At 41.0% G+C, this 19774-nt stretch overlaps 1 protein-coding gene across 1 annotated transcript in view; it reads left to right on the top strand.

Moving 5' to 3' along the window:
• SLC44A3 (solute carrier family 44 member 3) overlaps window positions 1–19774 on the top strand; it is a 76790-nt gene that overhangs the window by 32530 nt on the left and 24486 nt on the right. Inside the window, exons 10-11 of the mRNA XM_060232228.1 lie at window positions 4384–4549; window positions 18957–19113. Coding sequence (XP_060088211.1) covers window positions 4384–4549; window positions 18957–19113 — 323 coding nt within the window. The remainder of the gene's footprint in view (window positions 1–4383; window positions 4550–18956; window positions 19114–19774) is intronic.

The raw sequence follows: 19774 nt of genomic DNA, 5'->3' as shown, positions 1-19774 counted from the left end.
CGGTTTCCTATTAAATGACAACATGATTGATATCACAAAAGCTGTTGCCAAATTCTTGACTGAAATTGTTAAAAAAATTTCTAAGCAGGTTTTATTGTGATCGTAATCTTAGTTTAGCCTTTTATGCTTTGAACAGATGTATCTGATTGTTGTTTGGTTGGCAAGTCTCTGTATATCTCTTTTCGTTATGCCAATAAAGGTGTGATTGGATTGGATTGGCATCACAGCTTGCTTTGCCAGGCTCTCTCAATTGCACAGCACAGCTATTGAGCCAGGCCTCTCTTTCTTCTATTGGCTAAGGCTCATCACCCTTCTGGTCCCCTGGGGAAGAAAGGAAAGAGACAGAGCTTCCTTTGCCCAGTTCCCTGGATTCCATGGGGGAGAAATACAAAGAAAGCATCTTTAAACATATTTTAAGTTTTTTAAAAAGATATATTTGTGTTTGTCTGTGTTCTTTATAAAATTTATATCTCTGCTACCTAATCTTGAATAGTTACACAAATGGCTCATCCCGACACGGCTTGGCCCAACCCGACACGGCCCGGCCCAACAAGGTCTCATTTATGTCAGATCCGGCCCTCATAACAAATGAGTTTGACACCCCTGGATTAGGGTGTTTCCAGGAGAATTAAAGAATATGAGAAGGTATCACAAGGGTGTGATGCCTCCCTCACAAGTCCTTGCAGTTTCCTCACCTTGCAACTGGGCCTGGCCTAGTGGCAGGTACCTCATAACTGGGCTCTAGTTTTTTCAGGGAGAGGCTGCTGCGATTGTGAAGTGAAAAATGAAAAGTGGGGCGGCAGATAAAGGTAGGTTAGCTGGTGGGTGGAAAGAAAAGAAGGAAGCAGGAAAAGGAAGAGGATATGGGGAAGGGAAAGAAGAAATCATGGGGGAGGGCTAAGTCCTTGTGAGTTCCTTGCTTGTGTTTGTCTGTTTCTGAGAGGAAAAGTTTTTTTATATAAAGCATGATAAATAGGCCATCGTGTGCTATATTAGTTATTCTGGGCAATAATGGACATTTTGATTTTCAGCCAATCATCTTGGACATTTACTTTGCATTTTATGTTGTCCAGTGTTTCTACCTGATAATCACCAACTTTGTTTCTGATAAATTCTGGGCACTTATTCCACAATCCTGCACACCTGCTGGTTTGTGACTCTTGTCTGAAATAAGTGGTTTTGTTTAGTGGCCTCAAATGGAGACAGACTGTGGGGGGGGGGGGGGGTAGAGAGAGAGCTATTGATTTCAGAATTGCTCTCCTTGTCTTTTTTAGCAGACATAATTGTGCACTGAAAAATGCATGTGTTTTGAATGACAGAAGTTTTGCATTATGCTCCTTGTAACACTATATTTTATTGCAAATCTTCTACTGACAGAGGAGGCTCCTTCATCACTGAAAGGCAGTAAGGCACTTTGCACCAAAGAAGGCTGCAGTGTTAGCAGAACAAAATGCAACACAACCTGCTTTTATTCTTACTATAATCCATTAACATACACTTTTATTCAGGTAATGCATTATGTGGGAAGGAAGGCAGCATAGTGTAGTCCAGTCTTGTCAGATCTTGGAAACTAAGAAGGATTAATACTTGGAAGACCATTAAGGAAGACTGTACAATGGAAGGCAGTGGCAAACCACCTCTACTTCTTACTTGTCTTGAAAGCTCTTAGCTGGGATGACCATAAGTCAGTGTATGCATGCACATGCATGCACACACACAGTGCATTATGTACAAAAGGGCAATCTTGCTTTGAATCAGTGCACTTTAATCTTGAGCCTTGTAGTTCCTAACGCTGTTGCATATGTGTTTATGTCTCTCTTTGTGGATATAAATACAACTGTATACACTCATTCTTCTGGGGATAGTGAGAGACGTTATTCTGAGTGTCTGTCTGTTCAGATTGGTCTCAAAGCTATATCTAACTAGTTCTTAAATTCATGAATTGTTATTATTTAGAACGTAACATGTTCAGGAAAAAGAGATGGGAGTGGGAGATTGATTTTAGTGGTGATATTGCATAACAGTATATATAGAAAGCTACTTAAGATAATATAGATGAAAATCTGGTGCCACTATTAAGATACCTTTCTGCTACAGTTCAAAGTCAGCTTGGTGAATCTATTAATTAGCATCATTTGCAGTGCATGGAAAGTCCTTGTTTCCCCATTAAGCAAGTAGAAAAAGCCAAAATTTGTCAAGTTGTTCATAAAGTATACAGTATATAGTAAATATAAGTATAAGTATATAGTAAATATAGTATTGTATACTGTATTTACATGTGAGCCGCCCTGAGCCTGCTTGCGGGGAGGGCGGGATACAAATAAAAAGTTATTATTATTATATTATTATTATAAGTCTTCAACAAAAGCACCCAGTTGTTTGATGATAATATTCTTTACTTCCGAATCCTGCAAAACAAATCACAAACATATAATCAATTACAAGAGGTTTTCAGAAGCATATTGCAATCTGTATATTATTTTCTGCCAAAACTCTGTGTAAATATGGAGCTATGGCAAAAAGTTCTGGATGAGCTGGTATAACTAATGTATTACATTCTTAAAAGAATACAGTTCAATTGCAATTAGTATATCCAAGCAAACATACTGCAGAGCTAGGTACTGGTATGAGGAAACACTTTCAGCACTCTGCCCTTGGAGAGAAAATTCACTTATTGTGAGGAGGAATGACCTTCTCCTGAAGGTCACCTTTCCCACCTCTGAGAATGAAAACAAGTTCCTAAAGGCTGTGTGCCTTCACTGGGAATGTTTCTTCTCTTTCAATCTCCCCCTTTAGCCCCAGCCAGGCCTCATTTTGGGCAGGAGCTCACAGGAGCGGAGCTCCAGAACCTCTAAATTTTATTGTGCTCTTTCTTTCTTACCCCACTCCTCAAATACTTGCTTCTGGACTCCATTCTTCAAACCTCCTGTGAGAATTTTGCTGAACACTAGGATTTGACATATTTCTCAACTTTCTCATATTTTCCATCATCAGAAATGGGAAAATAACCAAAACATATAAAGCAGACAGATGGAAATATTCATCATACCACTGTGGCCACATAGGAGAAAGTAATGTAAAAAAGTATAGGATTTATACTACAATTATAATTCAAGAAGCGTTTTAAGGTAGATGCTGAGCTGATATAATTTAGTACACTTCAGGTGCTGTCGGGTGTGGCATATGCAAATGAGTTGTGCTAATGAGCTCCAGCACCTCTTTTTCTATGAAATGACCTCTGGCCCCAACATTATTAGAGGTAATAAACTGATATTGTACATATTTAATTCTGAAGTCAGAGTTGTAGTTAGGCAGAATAGGAGTAGAACAATATTTGAGTCTGGTGGCACCTTTAAGACCAACAAAGTTTTTTCTGAGTATAAACTTTTGTGTGCATGTGCACTTCAGTTTTGTTGAAACTCCTCTGGCTGCCTTGTGTGTGTTTTTTTTGTTATTTATCTTGCAGATGTATTCAGAAGAAATTACATCTATTGTAAGATTGAGTAACCCAACTTTTTCAATATGTGCTTATTTATAAAGAATGCTTATATTTTGCAAGCATATATGTAGCTTCCTGGAAGCTACTGGGATTTTCTAGTTCTCATTTCAAGCTGGATTCAACTGTATGAATGGGGAATAAAATTTCCACAGCTCACCATTCCATCATGGACTCACTATTAGATAAGATTAATGTCCTGAGTTTTTGCAGATATATTTAAAGATGTTCCATTTCCTGACTTTTCTGGTTGTTAGTGCATCTTGGCCTCCCTGTGTATCAAATTTAAATTTTTATCTAATACTGAAATAGTTTAATTGCTTTGGTGTACACTGTAAGGCCTGTTTTATGGCCTACAATTTCAACTTTCTTGATCACATGGAAGTATTCTAAACGTTCTGTGAGTCAGTAATTCAGCTCAAAGGTTATTTATAAAATTATACATTTCTGCTCTACTTTTCACCAAAACTGGTCAACAGTAAACTGACTATAACAGGAATTGAACCACATGTAGAGTGACTGACGTAAAGAAAACATTGCCAAAATATTGACATATTCCATTCAGTTTGGTGTAGTGGTTAAGTGTGCGGACTCTTATCTGGGAGAACTGGGTTTGATTCCCCACTCCTCCACTTGCAGCTGTTGGAATGGCTTTGGGTCAGCCATAGCTCTGGCAGAGGTTGTCCTTGAAAGGGCAGCTGCTGTGAGAGCCCTCTCCAGCCCCACCCACCTCACAGGGTGTCTGTTGTGGGGGAGGAAGGTAAAGGAGATCGTGACACGCTTTGAGACTCTTCGGAGTGGAGGGTGGGATATAAATCCAATATATAAATATTCTATTTTTGCTTGTTGAATCATGGTACCTTTTTGTTGTTGCCTTGACTTTGCAGGTAATGCTCAAGTTATTTCAAGAGGCCAAGTAGAATACAAAATCCTTTTTGGCATTCGCTACATGTGGTGGTATCACTTAGTTGGTCTAATATGGACAAATGAATTCATTCTCGCTTGTCAACATATGACTGTTGCTGGGGCAGTGGTTACTTTCTTCTTCAATCGGTATGTGCAACAATGACCTTTTTCCTAAGTTCGTTTCTTAGTATTTATATGCAGTACTGGACTTTTCTGAATTTCTGAATAGTTGGAATTTGGGTGTTAAGCTATTCTAAGAATGTGAGAGATGAACTATGATGTTTTTGTGTAGAAGAGTGGCAAAGAGCCTTATCTGGAAACCAGAAGTTCACATTTCAAATGTTGTCTCCCTTTTAAACTCACTAGGGTGCTTCTGTCTCTTTAAGAGACAGGCAAGTTCCATCTCTTAAAGGAGATAATGGGCAGTACGCTGCCATTTGGTGTGCAGAAGATGTATTTACCTCCATTTCTGCATTTTTGTCTGGCCCTGGGATTAGTTTGTCCAGCATGGTGGGACCCGAGTACCATAACAGCTGCATGGTGGTGGTAGAGGGAGTGAGATAGGACAAGGAGTTGAATTAGTTGTCCTTCCTGTTCTGCATGTGCAGTTCTGAGGAGGGGAGGGAATAGTTTTATCCCCTTGTTAGCCTTTCTTCAGTTTGCTGATAATTGCAGCTGTTCACCTGCTACTCTGGAAGTGATTTTTTTTTAATTCAAAGGGAGCTCTGGTGATGGAAAAGAAAACGCCATATGCCTTCTGTATACAGATGGTAGGACTGTAATATTGAACTATCCTATGACATTGTTGTAGGGATTACCAGAACAATATATGTGCAAGTTTTGAATACTCTAAAGTACTCTTAAGTGGTAAGGGAAACAAACAGCCTATCATGGTTCTCATAGAAGAAGAAGATGATATTGGATTTATATCCCGCCCTCCACTCCGAAGAGTCTCAGAGCGGCTCACAATCTCCTTTACCTTCCTCCCCCACAACAGACACCCTGTGAGGTGGGTGGGGCTGGAGAGGGCTCTCACAGCAGCTGCTCTTTCAAGGACAACCTCTGCCAGAGCTATGGCTGACCCAAGGCCATGCTAGCAGGTGCAAGTGGAGGAGTGGGGAATCAAACCCGGTTCTCCCAGATAAGAGTCCGCACACTTAACCACTACACCAAACTGGCTCTCATGTTATTGATTGATGTTGTGTATGTGGACGTTCATGAGAATTAGTCTATATAAAATGTTATTAAGCTGCACCTTGCCAGAGTCTGAGCACATTTCAGAGAGCTTTGAGAGAGAGCAGATAAGAAGTGCTATAAGGGTGAAGTTTGGCTTTCTAAACAGCTGGGGGAGTTGCTGAGAATTTCTGAGTTTGTGTGACTGTGTGATTGCTGAAAATTCTGAGTTTGTGGTTGCTGGGGAACTGCTGTTCGTTTGGTTTGAGTGAGCTGAAGGTGATTGTTGCTGATTGATTAGGAGTGGCTGTGTTCCTGGGGCAGACTGAGGCCCCACCTTCCTTGCATTATTAAGCTGCGCCTTGCCAGAGGCACAAGCTAAAGGGCTCTTGGCCTGGGGCTGTGTAAGGACAAGGAACCCAGATCCCTATTTTCCTTGTGTTCCCAATAAGGTAAGTAGACCCTCCAGAAGGAGAGCCACATAAACAAACAGGATTTAAAAGGGGACTGTATATTTTTAAAAAGCTATCATGAAGGTAGAATGCCAGCAGGGGAGTGGGGGCTTTCCAGTGTTTTGCACTGAGTGTCACATGTATGACTATTTGCCCACAGGACAGAAGTCTTGGGTGTGTGCTCAATGCAAGGAGCTCCTGGTACTCAGGGAATGAGTTCGTACCCTTGAGGCTGAGGTGACTGACCTGGAGAAGCAGAGACAGTCAGGCACTCAGAGAAGACTCTCGGGGGCGTATTAGATGAGCCCCACTCTGAACGTGGCAGCCCCATTGCAGCCAGGGAGCATGAAGGTCGAGAGGGAACAGGGCACCGTGCTGAGGATGGGGAATGCGCCCTCAGAAGGGACCTCTTCTTCAGTTGGTGAGCGGGTATCCTTTCACACCAAGGAACCATCTCTGGGCAGGAAGAGAGGAAGGGGTCTTGGTAGTTGGTGATTCGATCCTTAGGCAAGTAGACAGCTGGGTGGCAAAACCGTGTACTGACCGTATGGTGACTTGCCTGCCTGGTGCGAAGGTAGTGGACATTTGTTAGGCACTGGGTTGCTTTCTGGAATAAGCGGGAACTGTACAAAAGAGACAGTCTCCACTTGTCCTCAGATGGAACCAAGCTGCTGGTGCTTAAAATCAAAAAGGTGGCAGAACAGTTTTTAAGCTAAATCTTGGGGGAAAGCTGACAGGAGATGAAGTGTCTCTGGTTCGGAAGTACTCGTCTCAAAGAGATGAAGGGTTAGCTGTTACTTTTTTACCAGGTAATGGATCAGAGTTGTCCACTGAGATGGTGACAAACAGTATGGAGTGTCTGCCAAAGTCTCGAGGCAGCAGGAGGAAGGTTGCGGGCCTAACTTGTCTGGGAAATTATAGATGCTTGTATACAAATGCTAGAAGTGTTTGAAGTAAAATTGGTGAGATGGAATGTTTAGTGTTGGGGAAAAACATAGACATTGTGGGAATTTCAGAAACTTGGTAGAATGAGGAGAATCAGTGGGACACGGTGTTTCCTGGATATAAGTTATATTGGAAGGAGGGAAGGGTTGGAGATGGGGTGGCTCTGTATGTCAGAGAGGGTATACAGTCCAGTAAGACTGAGGTCAGATTCCCTTCTAGAAATGCTTTGGGTTGAAATAGAGGGCCCAAAAGGAAATTTAACTATGGGAGTTTATCGCCCACCAAATCAAAAGATAGACGATTATAATATGATGGAAGGATTAAAGGTAACGGCTAAACTGTGTTGTAATAGGCGTAATAGGCGATTTTAACTACCGCAGATTGAGTCAATATGTGTTCAGGTCGAGAGAAAGAGATTGAGTTTCTAGATGCTGTCAATGACTGTGCCATGGAGCAGATGGTCACAGAACCTACAAGGGGTGGGGCGGTCCTGGATTTGGTCCTAAGTAATGCCCAAGACTTGGTGAGAGATGTAAAAGTAAATTCTCTGAGATGAGGAGGCATGTGAAGAAGAAACTGAAAGGAAAGGTAAATACAGTCAGAACCTCTGGGGAAGCTTGGAGGCTATTTAAAACTACAATCCTAGAAGCTCAGATAAAATATATACCACAAGTTAGAAAAGGCACAAACAGGTATAAGAAAAGGCCTGCATGGTTAACAAACAAAGTAATGGAAGCTGTAAAAGGTAAGAAGGACTCCTTTCAGCGGTGGAAAGCTAGTCCAAGTGAGATTAATAAAAGGGAACACAGGCTGTGGCGAATCAAATGCAAGACTGTGATCAGGCAGGCAAAAAGGGGCTATGAGGAGCATATTGCAAAAAACATAAAGACCAACAATAAAAATTTCTTCAAATATAAGCAGGAAACCAGCCAGGGAGGCAGTGGGGCCCTTGGATGACCAAGGGGTAAAAGGATTACTGAAGGAGGATAGGGAAATGGCTGAGAAGCTGAATGCAATTTTTGCCTCAGTCTTCACTGTGGAAGATGAGAAGTGTTTGCCCGCTCCAGAACCACTAATTTTGAAAGGGGTGTTGGAAGACCTGAGTCAAATTGAGGTGACAAGAGAGGAGGTCCTACAACTGATTGACGAATTAAAAACTAATAAGTCACCAGGTCTGGATGGCATACATCCAAGAGTTCTGAAAGAACTCAAAGTTGAACTTGTGGATCTCCTGACAAAAATATGTAATCTTTCATTGAAATCTGCCTCCGTTCCTGAGGACTGGACGATAGCATATGTCACCCCCATCTTTAAAAAGGGTTCCCGAGGAGATCCAGGAAATTACAGGCCAGTCAGTCTGACTTCAATACCGGGAAAGTTGGTAGAAAGCATTATCAAGGACAGAATGAGTAGGCACATTGAAGAACACAAGTTATTGAGGAATACTCAGCATGGGTTCTGTAAGGAAAGATCTTGCCTCACTAACCTGTTACAGTTCTTTGACGGGGTGAACAAATGTGGACAAAGGAGACCCAATAGATGTTGTTTACCTTGACTTCCAGGAAGCTTTTGATAAAGTTCCTCATCAAAGGCTCCTTCGTAAGCTCAAGAGACATGGAGTAAAAGGACAGGTCCTCTTGTGGATCAAAAACTGGCTAATTAATAGGAAGCAGAGAGTGAGTATAAATGGGCAGTCTTCACAGTGGAGGACGGTAAGCAGTGGGGTGCCAAAGGGCTCAGTACTGGGTCCCATACTCTTTAACTTGTTCATTAATTAACTGGAATTGGGAGTAAGCAGTGAAATGGCCAAGTTTGTAGATGACACTAAATTGTTCAGGGTGGTGAGAACCAGAGAGGATTGTGAGGCGCTCCAAAGGGACCTGTTGAGGCTGGGTGAGTGGTTGTCAACGTGGCAGATGAGGTTCAGTGTGGCCAAATGCAAAGTAATGCACATTGGGGCCAAGAATCCCAGCTACAAATACAAGTTGATGGGGTGTGAACTGGCAGAGACTTACCAAGAGAGAGATCTTGGGATCATGGTAGATAACTCACTGAAAATGTCAAGACAGTGTGCGATTGCAATAAAAAAGGCCAGCACCATGCTGGGAATTATTAGGAAGGGAATTGAAAACAAATCAGCCAGTATCATAATGCCCCTGTATAAATCGATGGTGCGGTCTCATTTGGAATATTGTGTACAATTCTGGTCACCGCACCTCAAAAAGGATGTTATAGCATTGGGAAAAGTCCAGAAAAGGGCAACTATAATGATTAAAGGTTTGGAACACTTTCCCTATGAAGAAAGGTTGAAACGCTTGGGACTCTTTAGCTTGGAGAAACGTTGACTGTGTGGTGACATGATAGAGGTTTACAAGAGTATGCATGGGATGGAGAAAGTAGAGAAAGAAGTACTTCCAGAAAGCCCACAATACAAGAACTCATAGACATTCAATGAAATTGCTGAGCAGTCAGGTTAAAATGGATAAAAGGAAGTATTTCTTCACCCAAAGGGTGATTAACATGTGGAATTCACTGCCACAGGAGGTGGTGGCAGCTACAAGCATAGCCAGCTTTAAGAGGGGATTGGATAAAAATATGGAGCAGAGGTCCATCAGTGGCTATTAGCCACAATATATATATATATATATATATATATATATATATATATATATATATATATATATACACACACAGACACACATATATGTGTGTGTATGTATATATATATATATTTGTATATGTATATATGCACACACACATATATTGGCCAATGTGTGACACAGAGTGTTGGACTGGATGGGCCATTGGCCTGATCCAACATGGCTTCTCTTATGTTCTTAAAATGGTTATTTTTCTTGGTCCTAGGAATGCTAAATCTTCACCAAAATGTTAGTGCCTCTGGCACCAGTGAAACTAATAGAAGCAATATTTATTTAATTTTAGACAGGAACAAATTGTGTAATACAAGAAAAAAAATCATATACTGCCAACAATAGTTGAACTGATTTTCCACTTACCCATACCTTTTAAAAGCAATTGTTAGCCAGCTTTCTATATTTTGTAGCTCTATGTTAAAAAGTTTGTTGTACATGTTTACTAAGTTAAAAAGTTTGTTGTACATGTTACTGTAAAACCTGAACAGTGCTATCATTCTCATGTCTTCACTCAGAATCCAGAGGAGTTAGCCGTGTTAGTCTGTTGCTGCAAAATAGTAAAGAGTCCAGTAACACCTTTAAGATTAACAAATTTCATTGTAGCACAAGCTTTCAAGAAATGCAGCTCTCTTCATGCATTTGATGAAGAGAGCTGTGTTTCTCCAAAGTTTATGCTACAATAAAATTTGTTAATCTTAACGGTGCTCCTGGACTTTTTACTATTTCACTCTGAATAGCTTGTTACATTTGCTGCTGTGGGATGTGGTGATGGCCACTGGTTTAGTTGGCTTTAAAAGGGAATTAGACAAATATATGGAGGAAGGGCCTATCAATGGCTGTTAGTCACAATAACTAAGCGGAAAATCTGTGTTCAGAGGCAGCAATCCTGTAAATACCAGTACTGGGACTCGGGAGGCAATATCAGGGGAAGTTTTGGTCTCAGTGCCCTTTTTGTAGGACTTTTTGGACACATAGCTGGCCATTGTATGAAATAAGTTGCTGGAGTAGATGGACAATTGATCTGATGCACAATGGCTCTTGCAGTCTTTGTAGAAAAAATACCAGCTTTTTTCACTAGCAAAAGGGGAGGAAGGTCCTTATTTGATCACTGAAAGGTGGCACCCATGAAAACAAAATCCACATGGGACGGGGGCTATGGTGATCAGGAGACTTTGGCAAGATGGAGTAGAAAAGCTGGTATGATTTAAGAATTTTTTTCATGTCATTAGGAAATTATTGTCACTAAGCCAGTCAGAACTGTGAACATCCATTTGCTGTGTGGTACATACTGCTCATCTTCTTGTAATGAGATATATTTTTAGTTGTCTGGATTGATTTCAATTTCTCCATATATTTTTCTTGCTTTAACATGTAGAAGCAGTTTTGTATACCACAAAGACCCATCTGGCCCATGCAAGCTGTGCTTGGGGCAAATTTACTGGATTATGTTCCTTGTCAGTTTCACTAGGTATAGTGTTGGTTGAATGAATGAATGAACTTTATTACAGTCATAGACCAATATAAAAACTATAACACATCATATAAAACCCTCCTAAAATACCTAAGATAGTATAAAATACCCTCCTAAAAAAACATAAAATACAATAAAATACATAAACATTTCCCCACCTATACAATCCAAGATAACTAAAATATAATTGAACCAATTTTAAAATTCAAGTCAGTTCCAATTTATATAAATCCTTTAAATCAGAGTATAAAAAACATTTATAAACTAAAATTCCAAGAGATCATACAAGACATGCAGTTTCTTGTTTCTTAGTATGGAACTTCACAAGATAATGGCAAAATTTGGCTATCTGTCTAGAGATAGTTGGACTTGCATCTACCAAAAGTTTCTCCAAACATGCCTTGTCCGCGTCTGCCATTGGTTTAACTACAAACGGGGAAACAAACCTATCCCTCTGTACCTGGTGGAAAGGGCATCGAAAAAACATATGAGTCATCGACTCCACCTCTCCCATAGCACAAGGACAGCGTCGGTCTTCATACGGGACTTTTCTATATTTCCCTTCTAGCACCTTTGAGGGCATGGCTGCGCATCGAGCCAACGTAAAGGCTCTTCTGTGGGCTGGTACCTCCAAATAAAAAAAGTACTTGGCCGTCCTCATAACATATTTGGTCTCAGTAGCTGCTAAAAAAGAGGGGGCCTGTTCTAGATCCCTTTGTCTCTCTATATCGCAGATTCTTTGTTTGATAATACTTTTTGCTTTGGCATAGCTCTGCGCCAAGAGGTTTTCAAGTGAGAATCCTATACTTTCTAAGTTGCTTCTGACCAATTGCAGCCACCTTGGCCTATAGGGGTCTTGAGTTATTAAAGGGAAGAGGCCTTTTTGTGTTTAGTGTTGGTTCTTGGGAGTTTGAGTGTTCCCACATGGAGAATGTTTTCTGTTATTTGAAATCAGTGGTCCATGGAAACATAGATTAGGGAAGGTTGATATTACTGGCATTCTCAATTGTGAGAAAAACTGATGCTGTGAAATTTGAGAGTTTTAGAAAGAATGTTAGAGGTTTTTAGGAAGTTCTTGGATATGTTTGTATTCACAGTAGCTCTCATTCACATTTATTCCCTTAAGAAAATCACCATGCACTTTCTGCTCTCTAACAGCATAACAAAACAATATGTCCAACACGTGTTGGGTCATGGGCCTGTGACTGGACTCACAGTCAGACATACATCAGGGAAATTCACCTGAAGAAGCATTCTTAGTGCTGCAAGGGAGAGCTGTGATGGGGGAGAAGGAACTCCTGGTTTCCCTCTCATGCTGCTTTAGCCAGTGGAAAAGGTTTCAGGCTGGAAGCCGCTTCCTCCTCCCTGCAGCACTTCCTTGTAATGCTAAGCAAATTAGTGCTTCTTTTGGTGAGCTCCCCCCAGTGTATGTCTGACTGTGAGTCCCATGACCCATCATATGTCAGGTGTATTGTGTATTTTGGCCCTAAAGACATGTTTTCATGTTTTGTATTTGTTGCTAACAGTGATTATAGCAGGAGTTCCATTTTAGATTTTTTTTGCTACCGTTCCTCTGTGGTTCCTCATTAAGCTCCCTGTTCTCTAAACTAATTAGAATGGGTATTATTGCTACAGAGCTTATGCAGCGCGTTAGGAATCTCTGTGTTAAGAATGTAGAATGTGTGAGATCTAACAACTAACATATCTGAAGGCATTCACTTAGAAAGTGGCTAGAAATTCACTAGAGTGGCTCCACTGGCATGTATAGAACAAATTATATAGAACAGAGCAGTTTACGTTGTATGTGGTTTCTCTTACTGATACTACAAACAATTAGGTTTCCCAGTAAGCCTGATAAAGTTTTGCTTCTGAGGGAATGATATGATACCCAGATCTGCATGACAGGAAAGTGCTGTCCATTTGTAGTTTTATTTCATGGAGGCATCCCAAGAACTGAATGCGCCTCCCAATCACAAATATTTTATTTGACTAAAACACACTAATTCCTAAAGCATTAAGTCAGCAAGAGTATACCTGAATAAGGCATGACAGAGTTTGCCAACACCTACTAATACTTAATATGGTAGCAACAGTGTGTTAAGCAGTTCAGACCAGGAGCTTGTGGCAGGGAGAGATGGGATATAACTATATATGTTTAGTACTTAATTACAGAGCATTTTTATTTTTTTAATATAGTACCGTCTGTATTTTGCATACATCTTGGCATGAATTCACTTAGTCTGGTGGTATAAGGCAGCACTAACAGACATAGTCCTTATCTTATTTGATGCTGTAGGGATGTGTGTATTCACCCATCCAGTCTGATCCTGATGGGGCTGATTTACTGCTTACCAGCAGCTGGTGACTTTAGAGCTGACCCCACCAAAACTCTCCCACGCTGACAAGCATGTGATCTTTCCCCATCGCCCATCTATTTCTGCTGGAAGAGGAGGGAGGAGAAGCTTCTAAGATAGCATTATGTTTTCTGCATTCCTTTGTACATCTCAGATCTAGTTCCCCTAGGTTACAGTTGATAGACGACCCGTTTTTTGTACTCCATGTCATATTCTATTCATGTCACCTGCTTTTGGCAATGCTACGTGAGAAATGTTTATATTGCAAAGGGAAGCATGTTGTGAGAAAAAGACCCCTAATTTCAGAACATTGTAGTCACCCGTTTGGTTGCCAGGGTGCCTGGAGACTCAACTCACACACATCTGCCAGGAGAACATGGGTTTTGTCTACCAGACTGTAAGGGACTTAAGTGAGTACTAACAGCCACAACATTGCAGCAGCACTCCGTGTCTCTGGAAGAGTGCTAATCAGGAGAACAGATGGGTTTCCAGTCGCTCCGTGCGATCACCATCTCGGTTGTTGCAGCAGAAGAAGTTGCGCCGCCAGGAACTGTCCAGGCAAGCGGTTTCCAGCCTTGACCATAGAATCCATATGGGAAGGCTAACATCACCTGCAGCTATCTTCCCGCAGTGCCAGACTCCATTACAGCAAAGCGGGAGGCTCACGTACTCAACAGATGCATAAGGTCACCTATGCATAAGGCCATCAAGCTTATCTTAGGCGTGGATCCTGTCAGACTGCCTAAGCCTTTGTCCAACGGAACCCAAGACAAAGGCTGGTGCCAGTAGAGGAATGAAGAAGAGGAAGAACATCTTCACCCAGAGCCAAGTTTCTTTGTATAGATTGGGTGTTACCTTAGGTAGCAATTTGGCCATCTATTGTCACCTTTTTAGATAAGTTTGATAGTTTTAATCACCTCCACCCCAATAATTTCTCCCATTCTTTCCCTTAATGGTCATCCCGGAGCCTCCCCTTTTGGCCCATTGTTACCTGGAGGTCCAATCAGGTAACAAAGGCCAAGTCTGCTCATTGGTTAGGTACGGGCATCCAATCAGGTGCCCCCAATAAACTGGCTATTGGCTACCGCATAAGTCCAGCCCTTATGGCCATTGCGGAGCCTCCCCTTTTTCTGAGGTCATGTACCAGCTGACCACCTATCATCCGCCCCTTTACCTCCCATCCCCTAAGGGCTCAAGGTAGTCCTTATAGCCTGTGACCCAGCTCCCCACAGGTGTGCATCCAGCAGTACCCCATTCCTGCTGTTTAGATACATCCCCGATTCCTGATCAGTTGAGGGTCCCTTCCCACTAGTCCTCGTTTGTTGCCATTAGGGCCTTCCTTGAAGACTGCGATCGGTAATTATCACCCTGTTTGTCCATCCTTATGTTACCTCTATGCATTTCTCTCTATTTTTATTAGGACTGTATGTGTGTTGTATGTATTCATTACCTTGTATGTGTATTCTATATTTTTCTGTAATAAAGTCATGCTTGTTTTACTTAATTAGTGTCCTTGGTAAATTTAAACAATAATTCCTGGAAGTGGAATCCTGTATACATAGATTCTAGATCATTTTTAAACCAAAGGTGCCCACCTGTCAATTCCCCAACCTCTTTTGAGGGCATTTTGACTTACAATGTATTCCTGTGGCATTGATCCTTTTTCTAGCATTTGCTTTTTTTGGAACAGAGAAATGATTAAACCAAATTTGTGAAGTAATGCATTGAATATAAAAAAGGGCAAGAAAGAATGTTATTCCCATGCTTTGGGGCACTGGCATGTTGCAAGAGTTTTGTTTACTGTACTTCACACAGAGCCTTTCCTTTCAGCTACTAAGCAGTTACAGGAAATAGAAGAGCCTTTACCTCAGCAAACCTGCTTCCTCACTTCACAAAACAATCCATTAGGCACTCTGAAGCTTCTCCATAAGTGGAATTAAAAGTGGGGAGGCGGGGGGAGTTGTTTCAGCTGGGATAGCTTTGCAGGGGACATCTGTTTGACCTGGAAAAAAAGCAATCCTGAAACTGTACTTTGCTTTCTTTCATTTCAGATGAAAATGCATTCTTTAGAGGCTTTAATATTCTAATAAAAGAAACAGTGGTTAATTGAATAGTTGGGCCTGCATGACTTGTAAAAATCAGGGTCCTGTATCTTGAAACCTGACTTTAAGAAAAGTTCTTGTAACTTTATCTTGAAAAGTTATTATTTTGTGCCTGACTTTTATAGAAGTCATCTCAGGATTATAACCATTCTCATGTATTTGAGTTTTAAAGAAAAATATGTAAGCAAATCCCCAGTAAATGTTGTGAGTACAGATTAGTCAAGTTTTTATATCCAAAAAATTAACAGGCCCAAGCTAGATAGATGATGGCACCTCAGCATGCAAGAATTCTCCTTAGAAAGCTCCTGTTGTAACTGTGAGTACAACAACAGCAGGGATACATTCTTTTTTATTGAACTTACTCTGGTTTTCAATCGATCTGCTTCCAGCTGGCCTGTAGGAGCAGGCTAAATCTCTCCTCATAAAATAGCCATCTGATGGTGCAAGGAAGCTTACTTAAGATGTGTTCCAGGCCAACTCAGTCTCCAAAGTTACACTAAAATTTGAATTAGGATAAGTCCTGAAAGCACAATATAATCTTCTTTTCTAAAGCAATGCCATAAAAGTTACATGATTATGTTTTAAAGGGGTTTCTGGATTGCCCTTCTGTTTCCTGAATCTTCATAGCTACCCAAGGAAGTGGTCCCCAGAAAAGTTTGTTGGGGACTTACCCAAAAATACTTCAGAACTTAGATTTCTTCTTTAATGAATACATCAGCTCACCTGGTACAAGAAGAAAGCACTGCTCTTTCCATCAGTAATAAGTGGATGGTTAATAAAGGGTTACTCCTTGCCACATCCATGTATCCCCTGCTTGGTAAAATGCTTTTGTTTTTGACATTCTGCAATCCTGTTTTGTCCAAGTTTGACAAAAAGTTTCACATGGAAGCATTTATGAAAACACATTTTGATTAACCTTAATTCAAACTTAGATACAAATCTTTTTTTTTTTACATGTAAGAGTGATATCTTTAGGAAAGTATGTCAAACCTTGTTTTACATAGAAATACGGCATTTATCCCTTAACTGTTCCCCTAGTCAGAAAAACCGAAATGAATGCATACCATTTTCCTGGTATTTCCTATTGAAAATAGTGTGGTATATGCATGTATAAATAAAGCTTTATAGCTATTACTACGGAATGGCTGTACTACACTAATATAAGTTCCTTCTTACGTGAAGATTTAATAAAAACATACTTGCAGGACCTCAGATTTTTATTCTCCTTGCTGCTGTTAGTCTCTTGCTTAGTGGCGCCCATTTTTAAAAAGCTGAGCCAGAGAATGCTTGAAGGTTTACTTATGAAAAGTAAACAATTTAATGTCTCATTTAATTCCATATTGAAATAGGGTGTAGACGGAAATGTGTGGAACTTGAATGCAAATAATCTATATATGAATAGCCAAGTTGGCCAAATCTTTGAATACTTAAATCCAGTGACTGGAGCTGTGAACAGGCAAGACAGACCTTTCTATACACCTGAAAAAGGCCCCAAGTTTTCAGAAAAACGTGATTAAAAAATACATTGTGGGGTTTAAAAAACCTGAAAATGACAAAAGTAGCTTTAATCAACTAATTCCCTCGGTGGCTGTTGCTAGGAGACTTCAATATTCTGTTCTGGGTTTGTGTGAGTAAAAAGGCAGGCCTTTCCAGGCCCATTTTTGGCCTTTGAAAGAGGTCTGATTGGGGCCAGGTCTAGGTTATCAGCTCCAGGTTGGGAAATTCCTGGAGATTTTGTGGTGGAATCTGAGGAGGGCAGAGTTTGGGGAGGGAGGAGGCCTCAGCTCAGTATAATACTGTAGAATCTCCAACGGAGTCTTTTTCTCCTGGGGGGACAGATCTCTGTCATCTTGAGTTGTGATTCTGGGATCTCCAGGTCTCACCTAGAGTTTCGTAACTCTAGTCCTGAAAACAACCTCTAAGTGACTTGATGCTACCTGACTTGCATGATTCAAGTAGGCCTGGCTGCCTGCTGCAGTACAGCAGCAGCCAACGTATGAAATCCAGTGTGGTGAAATCCAGTGTGGTTAGTTAGTTAGCAGTTGCTAGCCTCCAGATATGGGCTGGAGATCACCTGGAATTAAAACTGCTCTCCAGATGACAGATATCAGTTCCACTGGAGAAAATGACTGCTTTGGTGGATGGACTCAATGACATTACACCTGGCTTCCCCTTCCCCAAAACTTGCCCTCCCAAGGCTCCACTCCTGTAATCTCCAGGAATTTCCCAAATTGGAGCTGACAGTCCTAAGGGAAACTGTAATAGGCTTGCCAGTCCCCAGGCCCCTCTCCAACAGCCATGATATGTCTTTAAACCTCAGCAGGCTTAAAAGAACCTTGTAAATTGCTTGTGTTTTGGACTCTGTGTGTGCCTTCAAAACTCAGCTGGAGGAAAGCTGCATGGGCAGAGTGAGCAAGCAGAGCCATGTGGGTCTTCCCAGTGAGTGTGTGAACCATGTGAGAAAGGAAAAGAACTCACTACAGCCCCTCTGTTTATTTTGCATTGGTTTCAGAAGTTGTGCGTATAGTAAAATGGAGTTAACTAGAACCTAATTATGGAATGGAGGAAAACTCCACCACCTAGGCTGCTTTCCTTTTGTTTTCCTGTTAGTCTGAAGAAGTTGGTTGAAAATACAGCAGATGATTACATTCAGCAACTCCTGCGAGTAAATTGCCCTCAGCCGCTTGTGGGGACTCCCCAGGAATAGCTTGAGGCAAATCTCCTATGGGAGGAGAGATCAGTGGAAATCACACTCCTCCTTGTGTCTTATGAAAAATAAAATTAGAATTTACCAAAAAAGTGGTAAATTCAAGAATAATTAATTAATGTGGGATTAAAAAAACCTTGGTATTGTGTATTTGAAAAGCTGGAGCACCTTTTCCCATTATGTTTTTGTGATCTTTCATTCTTATCTAGAGTCCTTTGTGTTCTGTGGTATATGCATGGCCTTCACTGGAAAGACCAGGTTTGTGTGTACAGAAGTTCTTCTGTACCAATTAGAAATTGCTTGGTCAGAGTGTGTGGACAGTATCTGCATCTCTCCAGAGTGGACAGTATCCACATCTATTTAATTTGGGGAGTCCCCTACATGTGTTAAAAGAGGAACTCCTATTGTATACCTTTACATATAGAAAAGTCCATAGTTTTTTTAGAATGCCGTATGTTTAGCAATGCTCCAGCATGCACAATGGAACTTTTAGATTGAGGTGAGTGCATGGCAGTGATAATAGAGATTTATATCGGCCCAGTAATGTACATAATGGACTTCGTTCAGTTTCATTCTGAAGTTAATAGATGTGGAGTAATGTCAGGCCCTAGTAGGGTTTCAAGAAAGGCTGAAGAGCTATGCTGTTCTTGTGTTTTATTTTCTATGTAATTATACATGTTTTATTTTTCATTCTAGAAATAAGAGTAAACCACCAAGTCATCCGGTCTTATCTTCCATATCAATTCTTTTTTGTTATCATCTGGGAACAGTTGTGAAAGGTTCCTTTTTAATCACAATAGTGAGAATCCCAAGGATTATTCTATTGTCTGTTTATAACATCCTGAAAGAAAAGGTAGGCATGTACATTTGTTTTTGTTACACCACAGTATAGCAATTAAGGAACGAATGCAAGACAGTAATATCTCAGCAAGAGGTAAGAATGTAGTCCAGGGGTGACCAAACTGTAGCTCAGTAGGCACATGTGGCTTGTTCAATACAGCATATTGTTGGAACTCTCTGTCTTGGGCAAGTGATGCTCTGTATTCTTGGTGCTTGGGAGGGGCAACAGTGTGAGGGCTTCTAGTATCCTGGCCCCACAGATGGACCTCCTGATGGCACCTGGGTTTTTGTGTGACACAGAGTGTTGGACTGGATGGGCCATTGGCCTGATACAGCATGGCTTCTCTTATGTTCACACATATTATATGGCTCTTGAAGCCCCCATTGCCCCATCAGCCAGCGTGGAGAAGCTGTTTATCCCTTTAAATCGTTTCTCCAAGCCAAGCTAGCCAGAATGCATTTAAGAATACATTTAAAGTTGCTTTCTTTCCCTCCCCCATCTCCCTTCCTTCCTACCTACCTATGTTGTTTATGTCTTGCAGCTCTCAAACATCAGATGTTCACATCTTGCGGCTCTTAAACATCTGGAGTTTATTCTAGGTGGCTCTTACATTAAGCAGGTTTGGCCACCGCGATGTAGTCTCTAGTCAGTTCCTCCTATTTATTTATTTAGG

The sequence above is a fragment of the Heteronotia binoei genome, chromosome 2 (genome assembly GCF_032191835.1).
Source record: "Heteronotia binoei isolate CCM8104 ecotype False Entrance Well chromosome 2, APGP_CSIRO_Hbin_v1, whole genome shotgun sequence".
NCBI classification, from domain to species: domain Eukaryota; kingdom Metazoa; phylum Chordata; class Lepidosauria; order Squamata; family Gekkonidae; genus Heteronotia; species Heteronotia binoei.
Note: the sequence above shows the minus strand (reverse complement) of the source record. Positions and strands in the feature narration are given on the sequence as shown.